The sequence below is a fragment of the Cryptomeria japonica genome, chromosome 5, assembly GCF_030272615.1.
Source record: "Cryptomeria japonica chromosome 5, Sugi_1.0, whole genome shotgun sequence".
In the NCBI taxonomy this organism is placed as follows: Eukaryota; Viridiplantae; Streptophyta; class Pinopsida; order Cupressales; family Cupressaceae; genus Cryptomeria; species Cryptomeria japonica.
This window is the reverse complement of record NC_081409.1, coordinates 279,713,569-279,741,504: the sequence shown is the minus strand read 5'-3', so window position 1 is coordinate 279,741,504 and position 27,936 is coordinate 279,713,569. Positions and strand designations below refer to the sequence as shown.

Sequence of the window (27,936 nt, the reverse complement as noted above, 5' to 3'; positions counted from 1 at the left end):
TGAATGAGGTTTAATTTCAACTTGGCTGCCTAAATACCCAAAAAGTATGATTTTTGGCAATTAGGTTTTTAAAAATCATAACTTGCTTTTAGGGTTCCCAACTTAACCCTAAAAGCAACACCCAACTTGAATTCTGAAGAAAGCACGCTCTCCAAAACAGGTCCAAACCCTAGCCACCATAGCCAAGTGCTCGGAAGGAATGTCAAATGCTCAATATCAATGAATGAGGTTTAATTTCATCTTGGCTGCCTAAATACTCAAAAAGTACGATTTTTGGCAATTAGGTTTTAAAAAATCATAACTTGCTTTTAGGGTTCCCAAATTAACCCTAAAAGCAACGCCCAACTTAGGAGATATTAAATTTTTACTTAAATAAATTTAAGTGATACACTTCGTGGTTTTATTTTAATATTTCATTAAAAATTAGATGCCTGTGGGAATCACTTAAAAATTCATACCTCCCTCATTTTTGCTCAAAAATTGAATTTGTCAGAAGCTGGGGGCACAATTTGCCATGCCAATGAAAATAGGACCGTGTCTATTTTAAGACAGTTTTCCCCTAAAAATTAGGAAATCCTTATATAATGTCAGAAACTGATGAAACGAAGACCAAAACTGAACTCAACACTGAACTAGAACAAATCGACAAACCAATCTTCAAGATACTGCATCATTGACCCCCTTATCCATACCCTGTTAGCCTACAAGGGTCCAAAAATAGGCTAACTCCTCAAACCTCTGTCCCTGACTAGGATGGGGACATTACAAAAGTGGATGTTAGAATGTTAAAACTCATCTCCTTGTGTTTCTCTGAGTTAGTAATTATAGTTGAAATAACAACTACCAAACTGGTTAGCACTTGCTTCAAACAACATCTCTACCGAAAAGGAATAGAACCTTTGAAATTTCCATTTAGAGCCATGTTAGTTGGTTGAATGCATGGATGACCTTGATCTTTTGTAATGGTCAATCTGTTTATGGTCATTGAATCATTATAACGATTGGCCATCCATTTCTCGCATGGTAGCATGTCATTACTGCCCCTCCAGCTAAAATGTATTTGTTATTTGTACTTATGGTCCCCAAACCAATGTTCATGAATCAGTATCTCAACTAGTTGATCCCTCACTTGTCCATCAACACCACCAAATTCAATTATAGGGCAAATGTTAAAATAAGGAAAACCCAATCCACTTGAATCCCTTTTGAGTTATTGATGCTTTTCATATACCATTAGGTTTGGTGCTAATAACCCTACAAGTATAACTTAACATTTATTATACAGGGGTTGTGCCTTATTGGATCGGAGTCTTGGGCTACCTTGTGTCAGAAGCTTACCTGGCATATAAAATAGAGGTTGTGCCAAAAAAAAATTCAAACAATTTCAATTATAAAATTTTATTATGGTGTATAACTTAACATTTATTATACAGGGGTTGTGCCTTATTGGATCGGAGTCTTGGGCTACCTTGTGTCAGAAGCTTACCTGGCATATAAAATAGAGGTGCCAAAAAAAAATTCAAACAATTTCAATTATAAATTTTTATTATGGTGATTCTTCTCTATGGTATCTCTTGACACCTGCAGCCTTCACATATTGCTTTAATATATGCTACTGCTCTTGACACCTGCAGCCTTCACATATTGCTTTAATATATGCTACTGGAGTTAAATATTTTCTTTTTGTGGAACTCTGTCAATTATTTCACACAATGCATGTGTAAAACCTTAAACGACAATGCTAAAATGATTAAAACTTGTATATAAACAGGCAATGCCATCAACCTTAACATAAAACAACCTCAGCATATAACATTTATAACAAGTTCAAATCTGATTGATCAAGACTCAAACTTGCTAATGCGTGAAAACTCACCTTTTTTTTTGTCACTAGCTCCTTTGCCAATATTAACTTGTACATCAATTTCAAAAATTGCACAAAATATGCACCCAGACAGTGCCAAAGTTGAATTTTGTGCACACATCAACAGAACCAAGCTTGATACTAACCCCAAACCCAATCCAAACTTCTTCAGACATAACCACGCTCTCCATCAATGCAACCCAATCCAAACTTTCTCATCTGACACTAAAACATAAGTATGTCGATTTAACACTGTTCCATCCTTTCAGTGCCTAGTCTCAATGACTAAATTCAGTTGGAAAAATGGTCCAGCACTTATGTGACAACAACCATCTGTAATAACTAGGATATTTATGTTATATGAATACAACAGCAGAAGATTTAAGTATCTAACCATAAGTGACAGATTTGAATCAATGAGTGTAAACATCATGTTTTTTATGTCGAACTCTGATGAGCCAATACTTTCCATTTCCATCTAACATAGAGATGTGATGGGAAACTTTAAAGGCTCCATGAGGAAGCATAGATCATAACGTCAAATATTGATCACAGATAAAAGAAGTGTGTTGAATTCCAATGAGAAGATATGAAGAAGCACATAGAAATTAACTAGAATTTAGGACATATCAATGAAGAAAGAGAAACGTGATCTAGGAAGTAGAGCCTAAACTAAATGACAAAGTTAAAAAGCAAAAGAAGCAGGGAAGAGCAAATGTTCACAGGTCTAATACTATTGCTATTGTTTATGATCGTACAATGGCTAAGAATCAGTGCTAACAATAATGCTACACTACAAAAAAGACAAAGTGGATGGAACTTCGATATCCAAATCAACCTAAGACCCTCTATATGACACGGGAGCATTGCGAGTACAAAAAATGTTATATGCTTTCTTAGGGTACCAACTTAACTTGTGCACGCTGTTTTATTTGTCAGCAGCTGTTTTACTGGATTGGTGCACTCATGTTTGAAAGGTGCAGGATCTCTTGAGCTTCACGCAAGCTGCTCTGTCATGTGTCCCATCCCACAACCCTCATGCTTTGTGTGCAGCATTTCTGCACTACACATATCTCTCAATGTAGACACCTTCAAAAAGTTAATAAATGTCACAATGTCTGAATACAGTAGTCAGTGTCTGCGTATTTTTTGTCAAATGGCATTGATTGGATTTTCTAGTAGTTTGTCAAGCCTAGAATGTCAGGGAAGCATAAGATTCAAATTTATTAAGGAATGGAATGAATATTCTTCTTGCAGTCTACGCACATTTGAATATTGCAGATTTTGATTTCCTCCCGGGTGTAAATATTTTTGGTGGATGACTGCATCAGTCCTCAACCTAAATGCAGATTAAATTTTCTAATTGTGACTTTATTTATTGGAGATGTCCTGTCATTTGTAAGGGTGAATTAGCAAGTGATAAGAGTTTTGGGTAGAGCTTTGTAATTGGGCATTACAATGTATTGCAAAGAGTCTCTGCATATATTTCTCAAGGGTTTTGGGCAGCATACGAGGAATGGGCTTCACATATTGGTCGCCCATTGTATTTCTTTCATTTCTGCAATTGAAATCATTAAGTTTTTCATTCAATCTACATTGCTCTTCCTCGTTTCACCTTCTGTCATGTGCTCTGCATACCCTTTTGTCAGTTGTTCATTTGACCCACATTCAATTGCTGCACCACTATATCATCATGATTATCACAAGGAAAGAATTAAATCCTAGACAATGGATCAAAAAATTGTGCAAAGCTAACTAAGGATTTCACATTATAAGTGGGGAAAATTCATGTTTAGTTTGACAAGCAAATACCTACATAAACAAGACAGAACAAAATTTTCTCAAAATCAAAGCAAACACACCACTTGAACACACAAAAGAAACATTAATCAATTAAACCAAAGTAAAAAACATATGAGAAAGGGGAGAGGAAGGGTGAGAGGAAAGCGGAAAGGGGGGTAGGGAGAAGGTGAGTGCAGGGAATAAGAGGAAGTGAGAAATTAAACATATAGAATAAAATCAAACTTATATTATACAGAATGCTTAAATTTTTATTGGTTACTCGTGAATGATAAAAAGCAAATAATTTTCAGGAACCCATCAAATGTTACAGGTGCTCAGGCAAGCATAGTAAAAACTTAACAAGACAAAATTAACTTACTTGCTGAGAAAACAAAATACGCCAGAAAGGATGAACGTTGCTGCCACGAGAAACCATGCAACTAGAACCAGTCTGAGGAATATAATAGAAAGATATATTCAACTCAGGAACAAGAAAAAATATCTCATTCAACTAACTTAACAATTGCATCAGAGAAATCACTTGAACCTTCTAAAAGATAACTTACATGTAAACTAAAAGTTTAAGTCCAAGAATAGAGAAGACTGTCAACCAGCAATGTAGAAATAAATTAGCTTCAAAACATCAAGAAAAGAAAAAGGGTACAAATGAAACACACTATGAATCAAATTTATATAAATGCATTTATATGAACAGTGAAAAAGAAAGGAGGGAAATATACCAAGCCCAAGGAAAACCAGAAACAACATAGCCCCAGCAACCACAATCAAGATGACTCGCCTACATCAAATTCAGATCCTTTAGTGACAAAGTAAGTGTAACATAAACAAAAGATAATGTGGCCTAACTAATCTCAATGCACTTCCCAAACAAAAGCATTGACATGTTAGAAGATTGAATAACTCTGTGAAATAACTTAAAAACAGTGCCACAGAAGGTTACTTACACAATGTCAAGAACATTGTCTATTTTCCGAGAATTGTCTTCTGTTTTGGACTCCAGATTATTTGCTTCAGTTCTCAACTTTCTATTCAAATCATCAATCTTTTGTTGCTCACCAATAGGGAGAAAAATTTGATCTACGCCTGTAGTTTTTGCAAGGGCCAGATAGTCTGTCACATTTCTAAGGTTCTGAACTGTCAATTTCGATTGATCAACAACATAATCCAATGTCTCAGATATGTTGCGATGAAACTTATCTTGTTTCACATAAAGCAAGACACTTCCAGCTCTGCAACAAGCAAACAAATATCTTCATGTCCCTAAATAGTGAATACTGATATTCAAATACATCAGAAAAGTAGACAAACTTCAAGCCCCATGACACCACAGAAAGAAATGAGTTTTTAGTCATGCATTTTAGGGATGAAAAGCATGTGGTCCTCGTATGCTCAAGCCACAACCTTATCCTCAAGAATTGAAAACAATAAAAAACCTCTTCATCCAACATAAGTAAAAATTGGTAATTTTTAGTGCTAAGATCCTGTGCCCACAAGAAGATCTAGAAAAAGAATAAGTACCAAAAGATATTAAGTATCACTCCGGACTAGGAAAAACTTGTAGTGAAACATTTTAAGCTTAATTAACAGCTATCTCCATTTGAAATTAAAATATATAAATCACACATCTAATAAATGAGAAGAATACAGAGTATAATGCAGGTGCTTATCAATTTTATCTGCTAAGTCAATTTAGCAACATTTTATTTAAAATTTAAGGATAAGATTCAAATTCAGAAATTACTAAAAGATTGACAATTAGCAATAAATAAGCTCATATACTCTTTTCCTCTCCACTGATCAAGACAAAACATTTGTAAAATAAAACCTTATGATAAACTTGGAACATGGTAATCGCCAAACATCTAATTTTTCATTTCCATATATTAAAGAGAAGGTAGAACATACGTACATTCCTGCACAGGTGAAAATTATGAGGAGGCTAAGTGAAATGGTGTAGGTCTTGTTGTGAAGTTTAACATTCACCTTCCGTCCACAGCAAAAGTGATTGATGAGCAACACAAACAACACAAACCCAAACGCAATAAACCACAGAGCCCCAATCACGAACAATGGAATACCTGTAAATCCAACAGACTGCCCACATATCTTTATCAATACAAAGATCGAGTATATGTCACCATTTGCACAGTCAACCATATATACACATAAACACTACTTGGCCACTTACAAGCAACAGAACACCTGCTGTCATAACAGACTGCTCAAGTCTGTGTGTGTGTTAGAATTCTAATAATCAAATCCATGCATTTACATTGTATACATTGAATATATGTCAACATTTGCACAACTAAATAACACACACACACACACATTAAACTTCTATATATATGCATACTTAAACTACTTTGCTGATCACAAACAAAGGAACACCATAAATCCAACAGACCACCCAAAGATGCATATTGATCAGCATTCTTAGTATACATATGAATATACACAGACTGAATATGCGTCAACATGTGCACAGCTACTAGCCATGCCATACAAACAGATTGAATATATATCACTGTTTGCACAGCCAAATCTACACACAATAAACATTTGAACATAAAACATATTTAAGAACTTCTAAAAAGTGGGAATTGGTAGTTTTATAGCTTAAATTTATAAACATAAACATATAAAACCATAGTTTTTTTTACCTTGCAACAAGGCTCAGGAATAAACAGGGCCTTCCCAGTCCAGCTACACAGTGACAGTACCATATAATATAATATAATTATATCTCGTATCATTTGAACATCAGTGTCAGTTCAAGCTATTAAAAGTCAGTATGCAAGCATTAAAGCTTACAGCTATATGCATACACTTTGAAATTGAATATCTATCACCATTGCCACAACTAAGAAGCATAGACACTGTCCATAAAATAGATGTTTAAACTACTTCTGACAAGTGTATATTAGTATTGACAATAATTGCAGCCAAATATATAGACTTATATACATCATTGTTTGCAAGATGAAGGTAAGCTCACAAAAAATTTACTATCATTTTTTTTTGTCAAGAGACTTTTTTGGTGTTTTGCATCTCCCATCACTCATATATTGCAGGACGGACAACCTCAACTAGAGTTACTGCATTGCATTATCATCATTTAGGTGCCCTAGGCATACCTTAGGTTCTATTATCACTACACCTAAACACCTATTGACATCATGATAGCATACTTCAATCTTAATTCAAAGCTGACATCATAGGCAATGAAGTAGATTATTGTCATTTCTCACTTAGACAAAGCTGACATCACCATATTTTATTTTTGTCCCAAGGCTACGTAACCTTTTATATGACTTAATCCTTGGATCATTTATGCAGGAACAAATTACCGAATTATCTTTAGCCTTTCAAACTATGCAGACCAGATTATGTCCTTCTAAACTCTCCTCTTAGGAGGACAAGGAGTGCTTTACCCAAAAATATTGCATTAGCATAGGATTCTGCTAGAATCAAGATTGGAGTTATATGCAATAATGCAGTTTATGGCATACCTTAGGTTCTATATCACTACACCTAAACACCTATTGACATCATGAGAGCACACTTCAATCTTAATTCAAGTCCTATGTTTCCATTAAGATAATTATGGCCAGCATCCCAAGTCATAGGCAATAAAGTAGATTAATGTCATTTCTCACCTAGACAAAGCTGACATCACCATATTTTATTTTTGTCCCAAGTAGGTACCCTTTTATATGACTTAATCCTTGGATCATTTCTGCAGGAATAAATTACCGAATTATCTTTAGCCTTTCAAACTATGCAGACCAAATTATGTCCTTCTAAACTCTCCTCTTAGGAGGACAAGGAGTGCTTTACCCAAAAATATTGCATTAGCATAGGATTCTGCTAGAATCAAGATTGGAGTTTTATGAAAAAGTGCTAATGTGGCTTGCTAGGGTACATTTTCTCTTCCAAATGTTCAACCAAACCAAACCCATGGAAAGCTCACAATTGGAAGCTTGACACAAAGGGAGAGATCTCTTGGATATTTGTTATCTGAATTGCTTGACATGATGCCTTAAACTGCATTCTTAAACTGCATTATTGCATATGTTAGTGCTTTCTAAGTGTGGTACATGTTGCATACTATTGCCTTGTGTTTACCTTGAATGGATTATTGTCGACACATAATGCCTATTTGCTGCCCAAATGGCCTTTTCGATCCTATAAGTGTAATTTAAGAAAGGCCTTCCAACATTTCCAATATAGAGTCCATTATCTTATAGCCTCTCTTTGATTGTGTTGTAAATAGAAATTTTCTATTATTCGTGCAAATTCTGATAAACCTATGTAAAACCCTGAACCCTAGAGTCCCTCGTTAATTATGTTGCTTTATTTTCTAATCAGCCAATGACTTGTTCAGCTCATTCCTCATTTTTTAGTTGTCCACTTGAAGCCTTTCTATTTGTTAGTTGACCAGCCCCTATTTTCCGAATGACTAGTTATAAGCAATTACATGTGTTCCTTACAAAATGACTTAAGTTGCCTTCCTGGAGCCCATTTCATGGTCCCCACCTTCATCATGTTGGCATCCACATGCCATGATTTTATTGCATCGCACAACTCCTTTCTATTTCATGTTCTTGTTTAGTGAGCTCTCCAGAACTACGATCATGCACCATGCTGCCGCGTGTCCCTCTCAATATTTAGTTGTATGTCAACAATGTGCCACGGTGGTCCTAAATGGTGCCCTCTCATTGGTATCGCATAAATAAAAATTATCACATATTTTCAAAAGAATCAAAGCTTGAACTTGTGACTATGCACTTTGTTGACATGTTGTGGTGACACGTCATGGGCCCGAGCAATTTCTTCAAATTGATTGAAGTTACCAATAAACGAGTCTGATCCGCATGGCACTATATCAAGTGTTCGCTTCACATTGCAAGTTCTATAACATCAAGCTTCTCCAAACTACGATGGTATGCAATTGTAACACCTATCACTATCAATGCCACAAGGTGCCAAGTTGCCAACTATGTATCATCATCTGATTGGTCTAATTTCATCAATGTATCACAACTTCGTAACAAAGGAAACTCAAGTAAAAGATTGTGATCACTATTGATCCTTCACATGCCACCCAAAAATCAATGTCCACATAAGGTGCCAACTATGTATCATCGTCTGATTGGTCTAATTTCATCAATGTATCACAACTTCGTAACAAAGGAAACTCAAGTAAAAGATTGTGATCACTATTGATCCTTCACATGCCACCCAAAAATCAATGATCCACATTCAAACCAGAGCAACAAATAGCCAAAAACACCCTATTCACACATAAGAGCTTTAATGCCAAAAATGGATTGATATATATTGGATCTTCTCATATCTTTACATCAAACACATTCATTTGAGTTTGCAAGAGTTCCTAAAGGCGTTTGGTGAGAAGAAGTTGTGTAATTTGAGGTTGTCCAATGTTTGTAACCAAAACCTAGGGTTTCCTGGAAGAGAACAAGTACGTGTTTAATTCCCCTACTAATATGCTCAATTATGGCCAAATTTATATGCTTTCATTTGTTAAGGGTATATATAATAATTTGAGAATGTTGAAGGGGTCGTCGTCTATTTGATTCTAGAACCCTTCACCATTTCCTAAACCCTAGTTATGCCAAAAACCCTATAAATGAGTTCAAGTTCCCAACCATCTAAATCTAGGAGAGGGTTGGATGAGGATATTTTGGCCCAAGTCCCAAGTTCATCAAGAAAATTAATGCATGCTCAAAAGACAGGAATTTTATTGGATCATCTAAGGGACAAGTAAAGTGTTAGGGATGCAATAATCCTTACGAACGGGTGGAATTTGTTTGAGTTTTGCTACAAAAAGAGATTCTACTAGGCAACCTATTTCAAATGTTTGGAGTCTGCACCTCGGAAAAAATGGTGGTTACCAATATCTTTGTGAATGTGGATTTAATCAGAGTATTAGTTGGCAAGCATGATTCAAAGAACAGAGTAATTTTGAATTACAAGGGTGAGGTTCTAGTAAGATTAGACAATGAGTATCTACCAATTGGCTTCAATTCCCTATGCAATGAATATCAGAAGAACAAGATCAGTTAGAGGGTTTACTTGTTGGCTCATTATAGACCTAGTGGAATAAATGGGCACTTGATATAGTTTGCTCAGAATAAGGTCAAGCATTATAATGTTGACATCTTTGAAGATTACTTTGTCAAGATGTACTATGCATTGTGACAAGTCTTGGGATTTGATGTGAAACCTCAAGTACCTATTGACTTAATGCTTTTAGTAGCAAATATACAAAATTTTGATATCAATACAAAATTTGATTATGCCACCTACATCATAGAAAAGATGCACAAGTAGGTGGTGGCCATCAAAATCAACAAACAAGTTGTATGCTTCAAATGGTATTCCCTTCTATGTCAAATTTTCTTGTTCAATGAAAGAAGCATTTGGGACAAACCTTTGATGTTGAGGTTTTTTTATTATCAAGGTATCTCATATCCCACTGCCAATTCAGATGTGGAGACACATTTGAGATATGCAATATCCAAATTCTAAGTATGTTGTGTTTGAAGAATGTTTTGTGCAGCCAATTTCTAAGGCCTAAGGAAAGACAACTAGGGAAAGATGGGTTTGGATTGCCTTAAGGCAACATCCAAACCCATTTAGGACTGGGTCCTATCTTTAAGGGGTAGCGTGGCCCCAAGACAGGTCCAGCCTCATCCTTCACGCTACACCAAAAAGGACTCACGACACAAAATATAAATTGGCGCCAAAAAGGATTGAGGCCGACTTTGGTCAAAAGATCCATATAAATAAAGTTAAAGTGCAAACACAATTCAATCATCAATGCAATCAGCGAATTAGCTCTGCTAATAAAAGTGCGAATTTATCCCAAGGATTGTGCGAACTTGTCAAGGATTGTGCGAACTTGTCCAAGAGGATATAGGCCTCTTTTGGTGCAGACTTGAAGTGCTTAGAAGTGCAGATCTGACATACAAAAGGATCAGATCTGGAGAAGCAAGCTAAGTATTGTATTTGTGCAATTAAGAGAGAATATATAATCTGACCTGTGGGTCTTTAATGCTGGGTTTTTCCTCCTTGGAGGTTTTCCCAGAGTATTTGCGTTTTGTCTCTTGTTTACTTGTTTCATTTCTGAGTTAACTGAATTATGGTTTAATAAAATATTACAAATCTGATTAACAAACTAGGGCATAATTAAAAGACATAAATCTGATTACTGATCTAGGGCACAAAATTAACAATATGCAATATCCAAATTCTAAGTATGTTGTGTTTGAAGAATGTTTTGTGCAGCCAATTTCTAAGGCCTACGGAAAGACAACTTGAATTAGAAATTGAGCATAAGATTATATGATTCAACAATGCAACCTCATATTTTCCCAAGATTTGTATCCAGCAAACATATAGGATGATTTTGAACACTCATAAAGAATATGATCCTGAGCACTTCATCAATCAAATTAGGATGAATGCGAAATCAAACTTCTATTGAAGACTTTATGAGGAATTGCATCTCAGATGAGGATGTCAAAATCAAAAAGGCAAAATGGAGTGCAATTTTTAAGGGTGACGAACAAAGGAAGGAAAATACAAATTATCTAGCAGCATACCATGAAGTTGAGGGATCAAAATTATGTTCAATAATGTATCCACCCTTGCATACAAGCCTCCTGTTGAATCACAAAGAAAAGTAGAAGAGACAATCTCATAAAGAAGATCAACACGCCATAGCAGCATTTATTGCCCAAAGAGAAAGCCAGTAGTTCCAACAATGCCACAACAAATGTAACCAATTGGAGAACCTGCAGTTGCACTTCATTAACACAAAGGAGATTGGAGAGAACCTGAAGGAGAGGAGGAAGTGAACTAAATCGTTCCCTCTCTTCAAAGGGTGCATTTTTTAGATGTCCTACAAGGTAGATTGGTAGTCAATCTTAGGAGTGGGGGAGGTCAAGCAAATGAGGTCAAAGCTTTAGCCTACAACCAGTTCGTGTCAAATGATGAGTTTGTGAAATCCAAGGAATTCAAGGATTTCATATTGAGAGAAAAGAGAAGAATTTCAATAGAAAATGAATTAAGCCGAATGGGAAGCAGATCCTAAGGAAATGGAAGAAACAACGAAGCAAATCATGAAAGAAGTTCACTTTCATGTCAACAATATCACTCTTGAGGAAGCCAGAAGGTTGGTGCAAGAAAGTGGGCTGTTTCTTTTACTTGATTGGGATATATCTTCGGCCATAGCACTAGACACCATTAGAAGGCAAGACAATGAAGAAGTCTTTGTCATAGAAGAACAAGCAAAGAAAGCTTATTTTGTTTCAATTCTAGCACAAAATCTGATACCTTAGCTCCTCAGGCAGCTTCTTTTAAGGCGTCGTTAAATATTACATTGTTCAATGAGGCAGCTACAAAGAAACTTCAAGCAAAGTTTGAAAGGCTGCATAGCGACCACAAGTTGCTCCAAGAATACAACAAGGACAATTCTTTGTTGTTGTCCTCCCAAAGTATTGCTGAACCACCTATCATCCCTCCATCAAACTCGATAAAAATACTTATATTCGAGTAGAGATGCATTATCTCTTAATATAAAAGAGCTTGGAGAATAATTGAAAGAGGTAAATAATGATGAAAATAAGAAGGTTGTCAACTTGGCGGATGACCTAATTGGAAACATTTAGTACATGAACTTTACAAGTGTGCCAAATTTGATCCCAACATTCTAGGTGGGTTGGCAAAGACAAATGAGGTTATTAGTTTGTTAGGAGAAATCTCAACGTACCAATCTAGGTTGAAGTGGCAATTTAAGGGCAAGTTGAAATTATTTGAGACTATGGAGAAATGAATAAATCCCAACATCTTGGATAATCACAAAATTGTCAGGCCATTAAATCAATAGAAAGGTGAATTTGGCATTGCCATCCCTTCATTGTGTTCATTCGTATGTGCAAGTGCACATCCCGATTCAAGGTTCTTGAACAATACAATGGATGAGCTAATTGAGTTGGAATCCAGCCTTGACAATTTTGATAAGGAGGATAAAATAATTTTGGATGTTAAGTATAGTGCCTACACTGGTAAGATTACAAAGGTAGTATCTTTTCAATGGCCTTCAGAAGAGGTCTATGCATCCTGGTTGAAGAAATATAATGAATAAAGGTCAATATAAGCTTCAATCAATCATTAGATTTCCACATCTACTTCCAAATTGGACAAATGACATAACAAGTGGGAAGTTTGGTCTACATCAGCATTTTGGAGTGACCACAAATTTTTTGATGCAAATTTTATCTTCATTTGACTATCTTAGCTGCAAGTTTGGACTTCTAACAAACTCAATCAACTTTCCGTTCAAACTGTAAAGGGAATATTGTTCCATAAAGAGTTCCTTAACCGTTATGTTCCAACAAAAAAGTGTGTCAAATGCAAAATGAGACACATGTCATGTGACTTGGTTCAAGAGATTGTGTGTTCTCGTTTCTATTTAAGTGGGAGTGACCCTAATTGTAAAGAGTTCTGGGAAATAAAGTTTTGGGCGGTCTTAGTCTAGATTTGTCTTTGTCTTAGGCTATAGAGAAGCATAGTCTATAAATGAAGTTTTTTTTTGTTAACATCAATGTTCATTTCAATTGCAATATACGAAAAACATGCTTCAATTGTAATCACCTCCAGTTTGTAATGAAATATTTTCTTATGAATAAAATGATCAAGGATTGTTGAGTTCATCTTTGCATTTTGTGGAACAAATATTATTGTGAATTGATTATGTTCAAGTAATGGAGTAAATGCTTTTCATGAGATACTAGGAGTGTTGCATTATATAAGGATTATTGAGTAGAATTACTTTAAATGACATTCGTAGGATGTTTCATTGTAAGATAGTGATATCAATCATCCATTAAAATGAGTTGAAATTATTCTAAGGAAACATTTATGTGATTATTTGACTATAGAGATTTGGATGGGAACCGTTTTGAATAGATTAATTCCTCTCAAAAACCCAAGGTAATTTCTCAAAGTGAAAATCTCAAAAATATCTAAGTTATTCATAGTTATTTTTCAATCCCAGGCTTGGATCTAAAGTATACAATGAATTTAGCATGTTATTCATAATTATTTTGCAATATCATGCTTGGATCTAAGTTATTTCTCAAAGTAAAAATCTCAAATATATTTAAGTTATTCATGTTGCATCTTATGAATCTTTCTCATAATGTATGAGAATTTATCTACTAAGAAAGTATATGTTTGAAAATTGTTGGCAATCTTTGACACTATTATAAGGGATACCCACCTTGGTTGGCAAAGCCTAAAGTGCAGAGGGAATAGAATTCCCTATTTGTTGGCCAATCTCCTAACGTTCTTGATCGTTAGACATTGCTATTCTTTAGAGGATATTTAAAAATATAAGTAATATCCAATCTCGAATCATCCAAAATATAAGTAATATCCAATCTCCCATTTTGATGAACTCCCATGAACCTACTCACACTTTAGTAGGGTCAAATATTTCCCAAAATTTAGGGACTATCCAATCACTTACATTCTAGTGAACCTAAAAATGGATCCTTCTCTCCATCTAGTGGGATCTTCTTACACTTATTTCAATTTTTTTTACTCAAGTCCAACCCTTCCTATCTTCCTAAGGCATCTCTAGCAAATGTGTAACCTCTTTGATTCTTGAATCTCTCATATCCCTACAATGGAGCACATAAACATAGGTTCAACCCAAGCTAATATTGCAAAGTCTAACTTTATTCAGGTTCAACCTGATGCTTCCCTTGGATACAACATGGTTGAAGCCCCATTAACAAGATAGGTAGAACTCCGACCAAAACCATCAATGTGACACTAGGTGATCAAGAAGTTGAACCTATTCATGCAAACAAGTCAAAACAATAGTTCAAAACTCGAACTCAAAGTCGATTCACCAGCCCAAATTTTGCGTTGAACTTGAGACTCGACAAAAAACTTGACACAGACTCCACAAAAACAAACCTCATAATTACACACAAAAAAGAAATTAATGCATTTAGAGAACAAAAAATCTAATTTGACTACCAATTTGTCATAATTCAAACATCACACATCATATGATCCTCAAACTCTCAAAATTTGAAATTTCATAATTTCAAAGTTGAACAATACACTATAATACAACAACATTATAAATAATAAACGTATGACAGCATTATAACTGTTTACACATGATAATGTGTCAAAATTTTAAAAAACAACTACATACAATCTACATTTTCATCTTTCGTCTCCTAGTATAACTTAATTTTTCAAGCCTTGAGCTAGAAAGTAAGTCAGAATCAAAATGATGATAGATTGTTTCTTCAAAAGTGTCTATTTTCCTTCATTGCATCCAATTCTATTTCTTCTATTTGATGAATCGATCAACTTTGAATCCTTAAAAACTCTCTTTTCACCTCATTCCGGAAATAATTTTACAAGAGATAAAAAGTTGAGGAATAAAGTAATTTTTGAATATCTCATCAAGTGGAAAAACTTGCCTTTGAAAAACCAAGATTCTTAAGCATCTTAGTCTACAAATTCTTGAGGACACGCATTATTTGGGTGGGGAGGATTGTGATGTTCCCAAATCAAGCCATGAGGCTTAATGGTGCATTGGCTGTCCTTTACTCGGTTTACCCAAGTGGAAGTGGATGTAGAGCATTATTGAGCAAGTGTGGAGTCTTTGGCTTGTATTCTATTCTATTCTATTCTTAAGTTGTGGTCATGTCTTTTTATGCAACTTAAGTCGTGGGCACGTCTTTTATGCAACTTAAGTGACTCCTAGCCTAAAGACTTCAGGTGTCCTTTTTAAGTTTAATGACGTAAGTGACATGTACATTAAGTGATTTTAATAAGCACGTGCCAAACAAGCCAAGGGGGCATGGGATTTCAAGGAGCCTATTGGCTCATATTTAGGGATTTTATTTGGAGCATTTAACTGGGTAATAGATCAATGGTTGAGGTCAAATCATCCTTTTGGGAGTCATTATACAACATTCTAGGGTTCTTTTGGAGCTCATTATATTATCAATCTTTTATCTATTGGTGCTGCAAACTTTGGCTTAAGGTCTGAAACCCTTCAGTATCCCTGGTTTCAGAGAGACATAAGGGCTCCCCCTAGTCAAAAGGATGTGTTTCCGTGGAAGAGCTTTGGTTTGTTATGCTAAGGCTGCAATTCTCTATCAGGCTTGGAGGCAAATTTGGAGGTGAGATTTAGGGTACAAGTTCAAATTTGGATAATTTAGAGTGCTTTTCAATAACTTTTCTACAATAAAACATACTCAGAAATTTATAAATATTAGCAAAAAAATCAGATCAATAATATAAATATAAATCTAAGTTAGTCGAAGGATTTCTTATCAACAAATAAAATTTCAAAATTATTTGTGCCCTATTTTTGGAGATATTGTTGTTTTTTAGATTAGCCCTATTTAAGGATATTACAGTGGTATCAGATCTGCAAGTCTTGGCAGCCTGTTTGGGTTCATTGTGTGCATGGAAAGGGTGGTCACAACCTGGAAAAATTGGAGGGAATAAAGGCTGGTAGTGATCAACCACTATCAACAAGTGAAGAGGAGGCAAAACAAATGTTTGTAGAAATGTTAAGACAGTTACAGAACACCAATCTTTATTTGAGGAAAAATGCCTCTCATAATACAGCAAATTTAAGAGATCTGGTGCATGTGGATACAGAGAAAGAAGCAGAGTTGCACAACACATGGAACACTCTACTAGCTCAAACCTTCAGTTTTAGCACAATCTAGACCTTTCATGCCTACCTTTATACAAGAGGATGAGCCTATACAGGAGGAACCCATGGAGAACAATGAGGATGTTGAAATTTTCGCTAATATCAAGCTTTCGGGGCAGATTTTCAATCAACTGTCTCTTTTAGAGACTACTTGGAGGTCACCAAACGTAGAAAGCCAAAGCAGAAACAATGGAAGCAATGGAAGCAAAATTATGGGCTGCAGAAAAGGTTGGGACATCTATCCTTGCTGAGTTTTTAAGGATCATCCAAGGGTACAACTAAAGCTTGGATTCAGAAATTGGATGCTTACCTTGTCTTGAAACGGATGGAGGGAGACTGATGCCATCAAATTTGCTAACCTTCACCTTGAAGGAGCAGCACATGAGTGGTGGTATCATGGGTTAGTGACACAGATCATGGTGTTGATAGTTTCTTATGATCAGTTTTGCATGACATAGATGGAGCGATTTGACCACAAGAATTCAAAAGAGCGATTTGACCACAAGGCTTCAAAGGCACACTCTATACAGTTGGCTCAATTGAGATGGGTTGGGACACCTGATGCATACACTTTCAGAGTTTTAGCGGTTGTCAATAATGCTTTTTGATGTGACCGAGAGAAGGTTGATCTTTTGGTTCATAGAGGGTTTGTCAAAACTTCTCATGGGTTTGGTCAAAGCTTTTGATCCACTATCCTTGCAGGACGCTACTAAGTGTGCAAGGAACATGGAGCTACTTATACCACAAGCTAGATTTCCTATTGAGTTTCCACAAAGACCCTTATCACAAGTTTGCCACAAAGACAACAAGAAACCAAAGTTTACTAGAGAAACTAGTGAGAAGTCTAGGCTAGTTGGCGGTGCATCTCATAATTCAAGGGGTGAGTTGAGAGGAAAGAGGCTTTGTTTTGACTAGCACGAACCTTGGGTACCTGGACATAAGTGTAGAAGTGGGGGCAGGGGCAGGGCCCACTAGATTGATGTCTTCGAGGAACCTAGTGATTCCAGCAAAATCATTCGCTCAGGTCATCGAATGTAAGTCCCCTTGTGATTCTAGCAAAATCACATCATACCGCAAGAGCTTATCCATACGTAGAGAACCTACAATCAAAACCTTGGAGCTACTCTGATTGATCCTTCTGTGAGATCTTCAGCATTCGGGAAAAGCTTTATTCAAGAGAGGTTAAGGTACCTTTAGGTATTTTATTTTGTGTTTGGTTGTGTACAAAAGACACATCAACAAATTGAAAAGAGGTTATCTACATATTACAAGGAAATGTTGGCCATCATGCATGCACTTGAAAAGTTTCGTCAATATATTGTGGGCAGCAAGTTTATAGTGAGGACTAGTCATAATAGCCTCTCAACTGCATGGAAGCAATAATCGTTTGGGGAATTAATCGGCAAAACAAAAGTATAAGATTTTTTGGGGAAAAAATCGGATTTACAAAAAAACATAAAAAATTGTAGAAAAAAATCAAAAACTATTTTTTAAAAATATTTTAGGGCATTTCCATAGCATAGAGATATTGTAGGCAAATAAAATAGAGATCAATAGAAATCAATATCACAAAAAACCAAAACAAAGAAATTTTTGCTATATGGCTGCAATACAAGATATAAAGGAAAGGAATCAAATGCATCCAGCTTCATATGCTTAATATATGAAGCTTGATAATGTTCTTACGCAGAATTTAATAGTAATATTAATATAGACTGCAATACAGTCATACTTAATTACATATTTAATCATAATGCATTAAAAGTTAGTGTACTCATAGCCCATTCCTTAATCATCCATTATTGCCCCTCATGAGGATAGGTTGGATTTGTCAGGGAGAGACTGAGCAATACCTCACAAGATAGGTAAGCCCAAGATGGGATATGGACAGAGACTTGAAACCTTGAGCGAGCCTACTTGTAGACTGGTTTCCAAGCACCCTATGACAAGTAATTCCCCATCCTCTGTTAGAATTGATGATTAGGAAAGAAGTAATGATTGGGGCTTAAGTATAGTAACTGTCAAATGTATTATGAATACTAATTGTTCCTTAATTTTAATAATCTGATTTAAGACATAATAATGTATAGTATACACATTAAATACAGTATTATACTTTTGTGTATAATCATAACAGTGTATACAGTATTACACTTTTGTATACATAGAAAAATATAATTTATCATTTTTTGAATACACAAAATACACAAAAGTAATAATCTAATTTATTACAGAAAATTATACATAGAAATGTTGGTATTTTGGATATGTTGATATGGTTTTGTCATTGATGTCAACACTTATCAACACTTGTCAGCTTATCAGCACTTGGAGATTTGGTTATGTGGTCCAGCAAGAACTAGAAGCTTACAAGGAGATAGGTATTTTATGCTAATCATTGATGACTATTCTAGAATGTGTTGGGTTACTTTTTTCAGGGAGAAATCTGAAACATTTGGGAAATTCAAACTATTCAAGGTAATGGTAGAGAATGAAACTGGCAAGAAAATCAAATGTCTGAGATCAGATCAAGGAGGTGAATTCACATCTAAGGAATTTAATACATTTTGTGAAGTGAATCTATCTTGAAGAAGAAGTTTATATTGAACAACCTGATGGATTTTCTTTGACAGATGACAAAGATATGGTTTGCAGGTTAAGGAAAGCTTTGTATGGACTAAAGCAAGCTCCTAGAGCTTGGTATGCTAGAATGGATAAATATCTTTTGCAAATTGGTTTTTCTAAAGGTAATGCTGACAGCAACTTACACTACAAAGTGGCTAATGATGACATCTTGGTTATAGAAGTTTTTGTTGATGATATAATCTTTGGAGGAGAAGATGGATTATGTAAAGACTTTTCTAATGAAATGCAGCAAGAATTTAAAATGTCTATGATTGGAGAGATAAAATTCTTTTTAGGATTGCAGATTTCACAGACTAATAAAGGTATATTCTTGATTCAATCTAAGTACTTGAAGGAGTTACTAAAGAAATTTGGCATGGAGAACTCTAAACCGATAAGCACAATGACTACAACTGATAAATTATCATTACGGGATGAATCAACACCTGTTAATCCGACTAGGTACAAGTCTATGATAAGAGGTTTACTGTATTTGACACAAACAAGACCTGATATTATGAATGCAGTATGTATTGTTTCAAGATTTCAAAGTAATCCTAAAGAAAATCATGAATCAGCAGTAAAAAGGATTTTCCAGTACTTACAAGGCATACAAATCTTGGCTTATGGTATCCTAGAGATGAAAAATTTGATTTATGTGCATAAGATGACAGAAAAAGCACAACTGGTGGAGCATTTTTTCTTGGTAGCAGATTAATTTCTTGGTTGAGTAAGAAACAAAGTTGCACATCTTTATCAACAACAGAATCAAAATATGTTGCAGCAGCAACTAATTGCACACAAGTATTATGGATCAAGCAAATGTTGAAGGACATAAAGGTAAAATGCAAGGAACCTATAACTATTTACTGTAATAATACGGCAGCAATTGATATATCTAAGAACCCGGTACTTCACTCAAAAACTAAACATGTTTCTATCAAATTAAATTTTCTAAAAGAGAATGTTGAAGCAAAAGAAGTGAAATTGGTTTATGTGAATACTAAAGAGCAGATTGCAGATATTTTTACTAAGCCTTTGCCTAAAGAGACTTTTGAATATCTCAGAGAGTAGCTTGGGGTTATACCCCCACCGGTAGAGACTTAAACAGTTGATGTTTGTCATCAACCGGTAGAATTAACAGAGAAATCTTTTATTCCGGCTTTGATGAGGAGAGCTACTTCTCAGGGGCAGTAGTTGGTATTTTGTATTTGAATCTAGTATTTGTATTGCTTTGGCATTTGATGTCAAAGGGGGAGAGATTGATATGGAAAAACACATTATTCCTGAGGAGAGATTGTTGGAGAGATTGATTGCTCTCTGTATCTGTATTTTGATTTCTAGTTATGATCTCTTTGGGAGATTGTTGGTTTTTCCATCTTATGTTGCCATCAATGCCAAAGGGGGAGATTGTTGGTATTTTGGATATGTTGATATGGTTTTGTCATTGATGTCAACACTTGTCAACTTATCAGCACTTGGAAATTTGGTTATGTTCACCGACAAGCAAGTGACTTATGCACAATCACCGGTATTTGGTTCACCGGCAATTGGAATCACTTGAAGACTACTTGGTTATGTCAAAGACATTGTTTCGAGTTTCGACACAGATTACCCTCTATATCTGTATTTTGATTACAGATTACTCTCTGTATCTGTATTTTGATTTCTAGTTATGATCTCTTTGGGAAATTGTTGGTTTTTCCATCTTATGTTGCCATCAATGCCAAAGGGGGAGATTGTTGGTATTTTGGATATGTTGATATGGTTTTGTCATTGATGTCAACACTTGTCAACTTATCAGCACTTGGAAATTTGGTTATGTTCACCGGCAAGCAAGTGACTTATGCACAGTCACCGGTATTTGGTTCACCAGCACTTGGAATCACTTGAAGACTACTTGGTTATGTCAAAGACATTGTTTCGAGTTTCGACATTTTGTCTTGGTGATTTGTTCATTGGTTTATTCGAGTTTGCATATTTGTTGTAACCGGCAAATAGGTCCAAGATATACACCAGCAGGCATATCTATTCCAGATCAGCACAGCACGTCATGGAGATGATTTGTTATTATTGTAAATGCATTGAGCCGACATCATACATCGGATATTGTTTCATTTGTAATTGATTTTATTGTAACATCTTTTAGTGAGCTGACCTACTCAATTGGTCTTAGGTTATGGTATAAATGTAAGATCTCATTTGTGAGATTGATATATGCAAGGATAGAGATTGTAATAAGGTATATGTGAATATTAACAGAGCTATACACGCAGACATCATTCAAGATTGAAGGAAGGTTTGAAGAAAGCATATCAGAGCTAAACCGGTACTGAATCCAACATATGGAGATGCTACTTTGAGCAGTACATTATCATTGGATCTAATCATCCAATTGTAGTCACTGTGACTCCCCTTTTGTGATTGAGCAGTGAGCTCTAAGCGCTTGGCCTTTTTGCATGTGTAGACCCCTTATTGTACACACATACTATCTGCAGTAGTATCATCTGATTGTGGGTAAGGCTTCCCACCGTGGTTTTTCCCCTTGCAGGGTTTCCACGTACAAATATTGGTGTTATGTGTTGTGGATGTTATTGTCTTTTTGTTTCATGCATTAATCTTTACCCGTACTGCAATTAACTGATAAACAGTCTACCGACATAAAATTTGGTTTACCGGTATTATAAGTTTTGGTTAAGTTAATTTTGGTTTGCATTTATTAGACAACTGATTCACCCCCCCCCCCCCCCCTCCCTCTCAATTGTCTCCTGGACCTAACAAGAAAATTCTTTTTGTCTATAATAAATTATATACACAGAAGCTGTGTATATAATTTATTATAGACGAAAAGGATTTTCTATGCTGTTTATATAATTTATTAGAGACAAAAAGAATTTTCTATGTATAATTTTCTGTAATAAATCAAATTATTACTTTAAAAAATGTATAATTTTTTGTGTATATCCGAACAGTATTCATGCATTTAAAAAATGGCATCGAAATTTATATGAATCTTCGTAAAAAAGAACCTGAGAAATTTTCGTAAAAAAAACCTGGCAATGGCATGCGACCTGGCTCTTCTTCCTGTTGAGCTCTTCTTCCCGTTGTCCACATTTTGCCTCTGAAACCCTTCACGCAGCAAACTTACAAAAAATAATCACCGTTTTTCTAGTTATCATCCTCAAACAAATGGTCAAACAGATATTGTAAATAAATGGCTTGAAGGCTGCTTGAAAAATTATGCTTTGGGGCAGCAAAAAGAATGAGCAAAGTGGTTACAATTGGCAAAATTCTATTACAAAACTACACATGACCCCTTTAAAGTTTTATATGGTTATTGCCTTACACGAGTAGCAGAGTTGGCTTCGGTTTTGGGTTTGCTCCCCATTGGTCTTAAGTTCGACTCTGAGGCTCGAGCATACCCGATGCCTATGGTTGGTGAGTGATTGCGAGCATCCCCAAAGGACTAGGCTCGCCTCAATTTGCCCCTTCTTGGCCCCAACTTGGCAATAAGTCCAAGGCAAGGCAGGTTGGGCATTGGGTTGGGTCGCAAGGATACCTCCAAGTTACCAAAAAAAGCTTTATATAGTTATGAAGCTTAAACATTTGTGGATTTGGTTTTTTTAATTCTAGAGCTCCAAAATCTCTTAAGTGGGCCAAAACGAATCAAGATATCCTTAAGACACTGAAGGATAATATTCAGGATGCACAAGATCAGCAAAAGAAATATGCTGATAGCCATAGTGTTGAGAGGTCTTTTGAGGTGGGAGACATGGTATTTTTACGTCTTCAACCTTATAGACAATCCTCATTGAAAGTAAGTGGAGCGAAAAAACTTAAACCAGATTTTTATGGTGAAGTAGCATGAGTTGGAGATGCCATCTACAAGCAAAATCCACAATGTCTTCCATGTGTCATGCCTCAAAAAGGCTCTTGGACAGCAAGTGATTCCTTCTACAAAATTGCCCCCTATGAATGAAGAAGGTATATTGATACTCATTCCAAAAATATTTTTTTGCAAGAGAGAAAAAGTTGAGGAATAAAGTAATTTCTGAATATCTCATCAAGTGGAAAAACTTGCCTTGAGATGAAACATGGGAAGGAGAGGAGATTCTTAAGCATCCTAGTCTACAAATTCTTGAGGACAAGCATTATTTGGGTAAGGAGGATTGTGATGTTCCCAAATCAAGCCACAAGGCTTAACAGGGCATTGGTTGTCCTTTCCTTGAATTGTTGGAGGACATAGAGCATTATTGGGTAAGTGTGAGTCTTTGGCTTGTATTCTATTCTATTCTTAAGTTGTGGGCATACCTTTTTATGCAACTTAAGTGACTCCTAGCCTAAAGACTTAAGTTGGCCCCCTTTTTATGTTTAATGACTTAAGTGACATGTTACTTTAAATGAAATTAATGAACATGTACCAAAAAGGCAAAGGGGGTATGGGATTTCAAAGAGCCTATGCTCATTTTAGGGATTTTATTTGGAGCATTGGATTGAGTTGGTAATGGATCAATGGTTTAGGTTAAATCATCCTTCATTCTTCTAAAGCTCATTATGTTATCAGTCTTTTATCTACTGCTGCTGCAATCTTTAGCTAAAGGCCTGAAACCCTTGAGTAACCCTGATTTTGGAGAGACATAAGGACTCCCCACTAGTCAGAAGGGTGTGTATGTATGGAAGGGTTTTGGCCTGTGATGCCCTAGCACATCATTTTCAAGGCTACAATTCTCTATGAAGTTTGGAGGCCAATTTGAAGGTGAGATTCAGAGTAGAGGTTCAGATTTGAATAATTTATTAATTTACAGCAATATCTTCATATTTTTTAGCAACATTGAAGATAGCAACAGAAAGGACAAGTGGGACAGACCTAGTGCTAGTTTTTTTAGAGTTTTGGCAAGAACAGCTAGGGTATGGAGACATTTCTGAGGTATTTATGTCTAAATCTGCATACTTCTAATTTCTAAACATCTTATCTCAGAAAAATAAAAGATAATCAATGTAAACCATTTCTGAAATTTCTGGGCAGAATTAGATTACTTTCCTATAACTTTTTTATACTCCAAAATAATCAGAAATTTATTTCTATTAGCAGAAAAATCAGATCAATAATCTGAATATAAATCTGAGTTTGTTGAAGGATTTCTTATCTAAAAGTAAAATTTCAGAACTTTCTATGCCCTATTTTTGGAATATTGTTGTTTTCTATTACCCCTACGCTCAATGTCTAAGAATGCAAAAGTTCATGAACATTGGACAAAAAAGACCATGAACTAAAGTTTTGCTCAATGTCTATAAAGATTGTTGCCTAGTTCATGAGGTATAGGACTTGTAATGAACTTCAATGAGTTCCAAAAATTGAAAAGACTGAAAGTTATAAGAAGATATAAATGCAGTTTGAACCAAATACTGTGAAAAGTGTTTTCATGCCTGCCGTCCCCTTAATTATACACCTAAGAAAATTAAACACAGTTACCAAGTGTCATATCCCCTGTATATTATTGCTCATAATTATGACTGAATACTTAATAAAAGCATCACACTCAACAACATAATCCTATTATTACACCACCAAGGGTTTTGCAAGCAGCCAACAACCAATATCAGTTCAGGATTCAACTAGAAATTTTACAACCAAAATCAGATACGATTTGAACAAAATATAAATATATCAATCCAAAATTTATGCATTGTTAGACAACCTGGTTTAGGAACATAATATACTACAGTTTACTGCATGGTACAGTTATAACAGCTAGTAATAAGGCTTTTCAGAGTACAAACAGAACCGAAAACCTCTCACTAGATGCTGTTGTTTCAGAGTAATGGAGTGTACTGGGTGGTCAGCTGCTTAGACTGTATCCTTGCAGGCTGCAAACCCTATGAAAGCAGTGTGCTGCAACTGTTATGACACTAATTCTGATCGTTGTACTGCCTGTTGAAATTCCTGAAGTTTTGAGCAATTCTGGAGTTAGAATCGCCTATAGAAATTCTAAGGTTTTTGTTCCCAATTTGCACTTGAGATGTTCAGGAGTTTTTACTTTTTGTCCTGTGGATTGGATGTACGAGTGTTCAAACTTCAAAATGAGGACTTGAAGAAATAGGAACTAAATGAATGCTTCTGCAGGCCTCCACTTGTCCAAATAAACTCTTCGATCCCTAGGGTGGTGATTCCTAAGGCCACAACCTCCTTTCACCCCTTTATTTTTTTAATATGGTATCAGATATATGTGGTGACCACCTTTTGGGCCAAGATTTTGATATTATGGTTATGACCATGTGGCGACCACCTTTTGGCCCACAATTTTAGTATTATATCAGATATGACAGGCTGTCAACTTTTTACTTTTTTAATTCTTTTATTATTATTTTTATCTTTTAGCTACCTAAAATATTTACAATATTTTGAAATTTCTCTTGCCAGCTCATTGGGAACGGTAACATGATACCAAGGCTGCAGCTTGCTCAAATAGAGACCAACAAGAGTTCTAGAAAGATCCACCAAAATAAAGCCAAACGCACATCAATAGTCATCAGTGCCATGGCAGCTGACATATTTATCATCTGGAATACATGAATGGAAAAAGACACTCTGAAACGGAAAATGTGGTTACTATCTTTACTATGGAAAAACCCATGGATTCTCCAGGGGTGCATTTTGGTTTCTCCAATTGCAGAGCCCATAATGTGAGCACAGAAAACTGTACTCCATACCCATATCCAAAGCAAATCAAACCAGAATCAAGGGCTGCAAGGGAGCAAACCAATAAGTAAGATATTTTCTCTTGTGCCCTTGACTTGAAATCATTGCATCAATTTATACTTGATTTGTTCTTTGTTTCAACCAATTTGATAGGTTTATTGACTGAATTTGAAAGGTAAGTTACTATTTCTTTTTTTTATTTAGGTTTTTGCTTTTTTTCTTGTGTTTTTCACTTTTAGGATTTCAATGACAATCTTTCATTTTCTATCATCTTGTTAAAATTCAGCATATGATATGCACCATTCTACACATTTGTGTTTGAACAGACTTCAACAATCTTAGTCTCCAATCAAACCCAGAGCTGAAGTGCCTTAACCTACATACACAAACTTCTAAAAGTACAAAAAAATAATTAAAAACTAGACTCAGAAAATATACACTTATCTGTCTAAATATTTTACTATTAAGCATTTTTGCTTTGCAAGTCTGATACAAACTAATGCACAACTTCTTTTTAGATGTCCTTAACAACAAAGAAAACTATCAAAACATATATCATTGTTATCTGCACCTAATAAAGCGGAAAACTAAAAATGTGTCTAGAGTCCACTCAGCGTAAACTAAAATTTCAATGATTGTTGTCTACCCGAAACAAAGCAGCAGCACCTACGAACAGTCTGCAATCAGAACCACAAATATACTAATAAAAGCACCTGAACTTAGAACAAAATCTACCACCTAGACAGCAGTTACTAAAACTAAAAATAAGTTCTCTCATCTGATTTCCCAGCGACCAGAAAACAAAATAAATCACTGACACCATTTAAGTTACCCCTTAAAAAACTCATACTCCCTCTTAATGAGGAAGGTGTTTTCCATCAATCCAAACTTCATTCTCAATAGATCAAACTTCCTTTTGACAAGAGGCTTGTCAAAATATCTGCAACCTGATCATATGAAACAAACACCTCAACTAAAGATTGTCTTCATTCGTTTTATGTGCTTTCAATTTGTTTTCTGATTTGGTTGTGGAGATAGCATAACAGAACTATCTAACTTGGTATGCAAGTAAAAGTTAAACTGAACAATATGCTAAACCACTGAAAACTGCAAAAGATTGGACAGCAAATAATAACACAGAGTAGGGCAAGAGAGCACAATTCTAACCTTCATTCATAGCAAAGTAATCAAGTCTTCGGATAGAAGCATAGGTCTGTGCATTATTTCTTCATATGTTGGTGCAAGCATTTAAAACATTCTGCAGTGATAAGACCATACAAAAGTAGAATTTAGTGTGAAATGTGGTGAATCTAATCCAGAAAACTGTTCTACAATGGAAGATTATCATGCCACAAAGGAAAATGTGCACATTGTCCCTCAAGCCACGCCCAGTTAAGGAGGAGCAGTGCTGACCCAGGCTTAATCTGATCTATTTTTCTGTAACTCCAACGTTCTAGTAGAAGGAATGCAGCTAACAAAGGAACTCCAAATACTGAAGTTGACCCCCCTTAATGAACACATCCAACTCATGCAACCCTCTATTTGTCAACGCAAACTATCACATCTTGCATCTGCAATTATTTCTCACAGGCTACCCTTACCATTTTGCGCAATCACAAGTATTTATTTGCCCAAGGTTAAGCTCCTTCAATGTCCCTCTATCACCATGATCAAAATTCTTCTACTAACAAACAGCATTCGAACTTGGCGTCCAAAACCACATGAAATATTCAAACAAAGCAAACTATCACATCTTGCCTTTCATTTCCAAAGGTCCAAAATGAAGGAGGAATATCGCCTTGTAAAGGTCTGCAATTATTTCTCACAGATTGCCCTTACTAGTTCGCGCAATCACAAGTATTTATTTGCCCAAGGTTAAGCTCCTTCAACATCCCTCTATCCCACGCAATCACAAGTAGTTTTGAACTTGGGGTCCAAAACTACAGGAAATATTCAAACAAAGTAACCCACACTGAAATGAATGCTTCAATCTCAATCGGCCAATACCAAAAAAGCTTAACACCTTCAATGAACCCTAACTCTTCCAACAAATTCTTGTTTCATAACATGGCGTCCTGTTGTGACCATTTCACACATCGCCCCATTAAAACGGGGACCCCCTCTTTTTGCTTTCGTTTTGCCTGTTCTTCTCTC

The 27,936-nt window shown here is 35.6% G+C and overlaps 1 protein-coding gene across 1 annotated transcript in view; it reads right to left on the bottom strand.

Moving 5' to 3' along the window:
- The window catches only part of LOC131039591 (uncharacterized), a 44,766-nt gene that overhangs the window by 5,160 nt on the left and 11,670 nt on the right, over positions 1-27,936 (bottom strand). The window contains exons 3-7 of the mRNA XM_057972381.2: positions 5,577-5,761; positions 4,612-4,896; positions 4,387-4,445; positions 4,213-4,249; positions 4,026-4,097 (exon numbers count right to left, since the gene is read on the bottom strand). Of these exons, the coding sequence (XP_057828364.1) occupies positions 4,026-4,097; positions 4,213-4,249; positions 4,387-4,445; positions 4,612-4,896; positions 5,577-5,761 (638 nt within the window). The remainder of the gene's footprint in view (positions 1-4,025; positions 4,098-4,212; positions 4,250-4,386; positions 4,446-4,611; positions 4,897-5,576; positions 5,762-27,936) is intronic.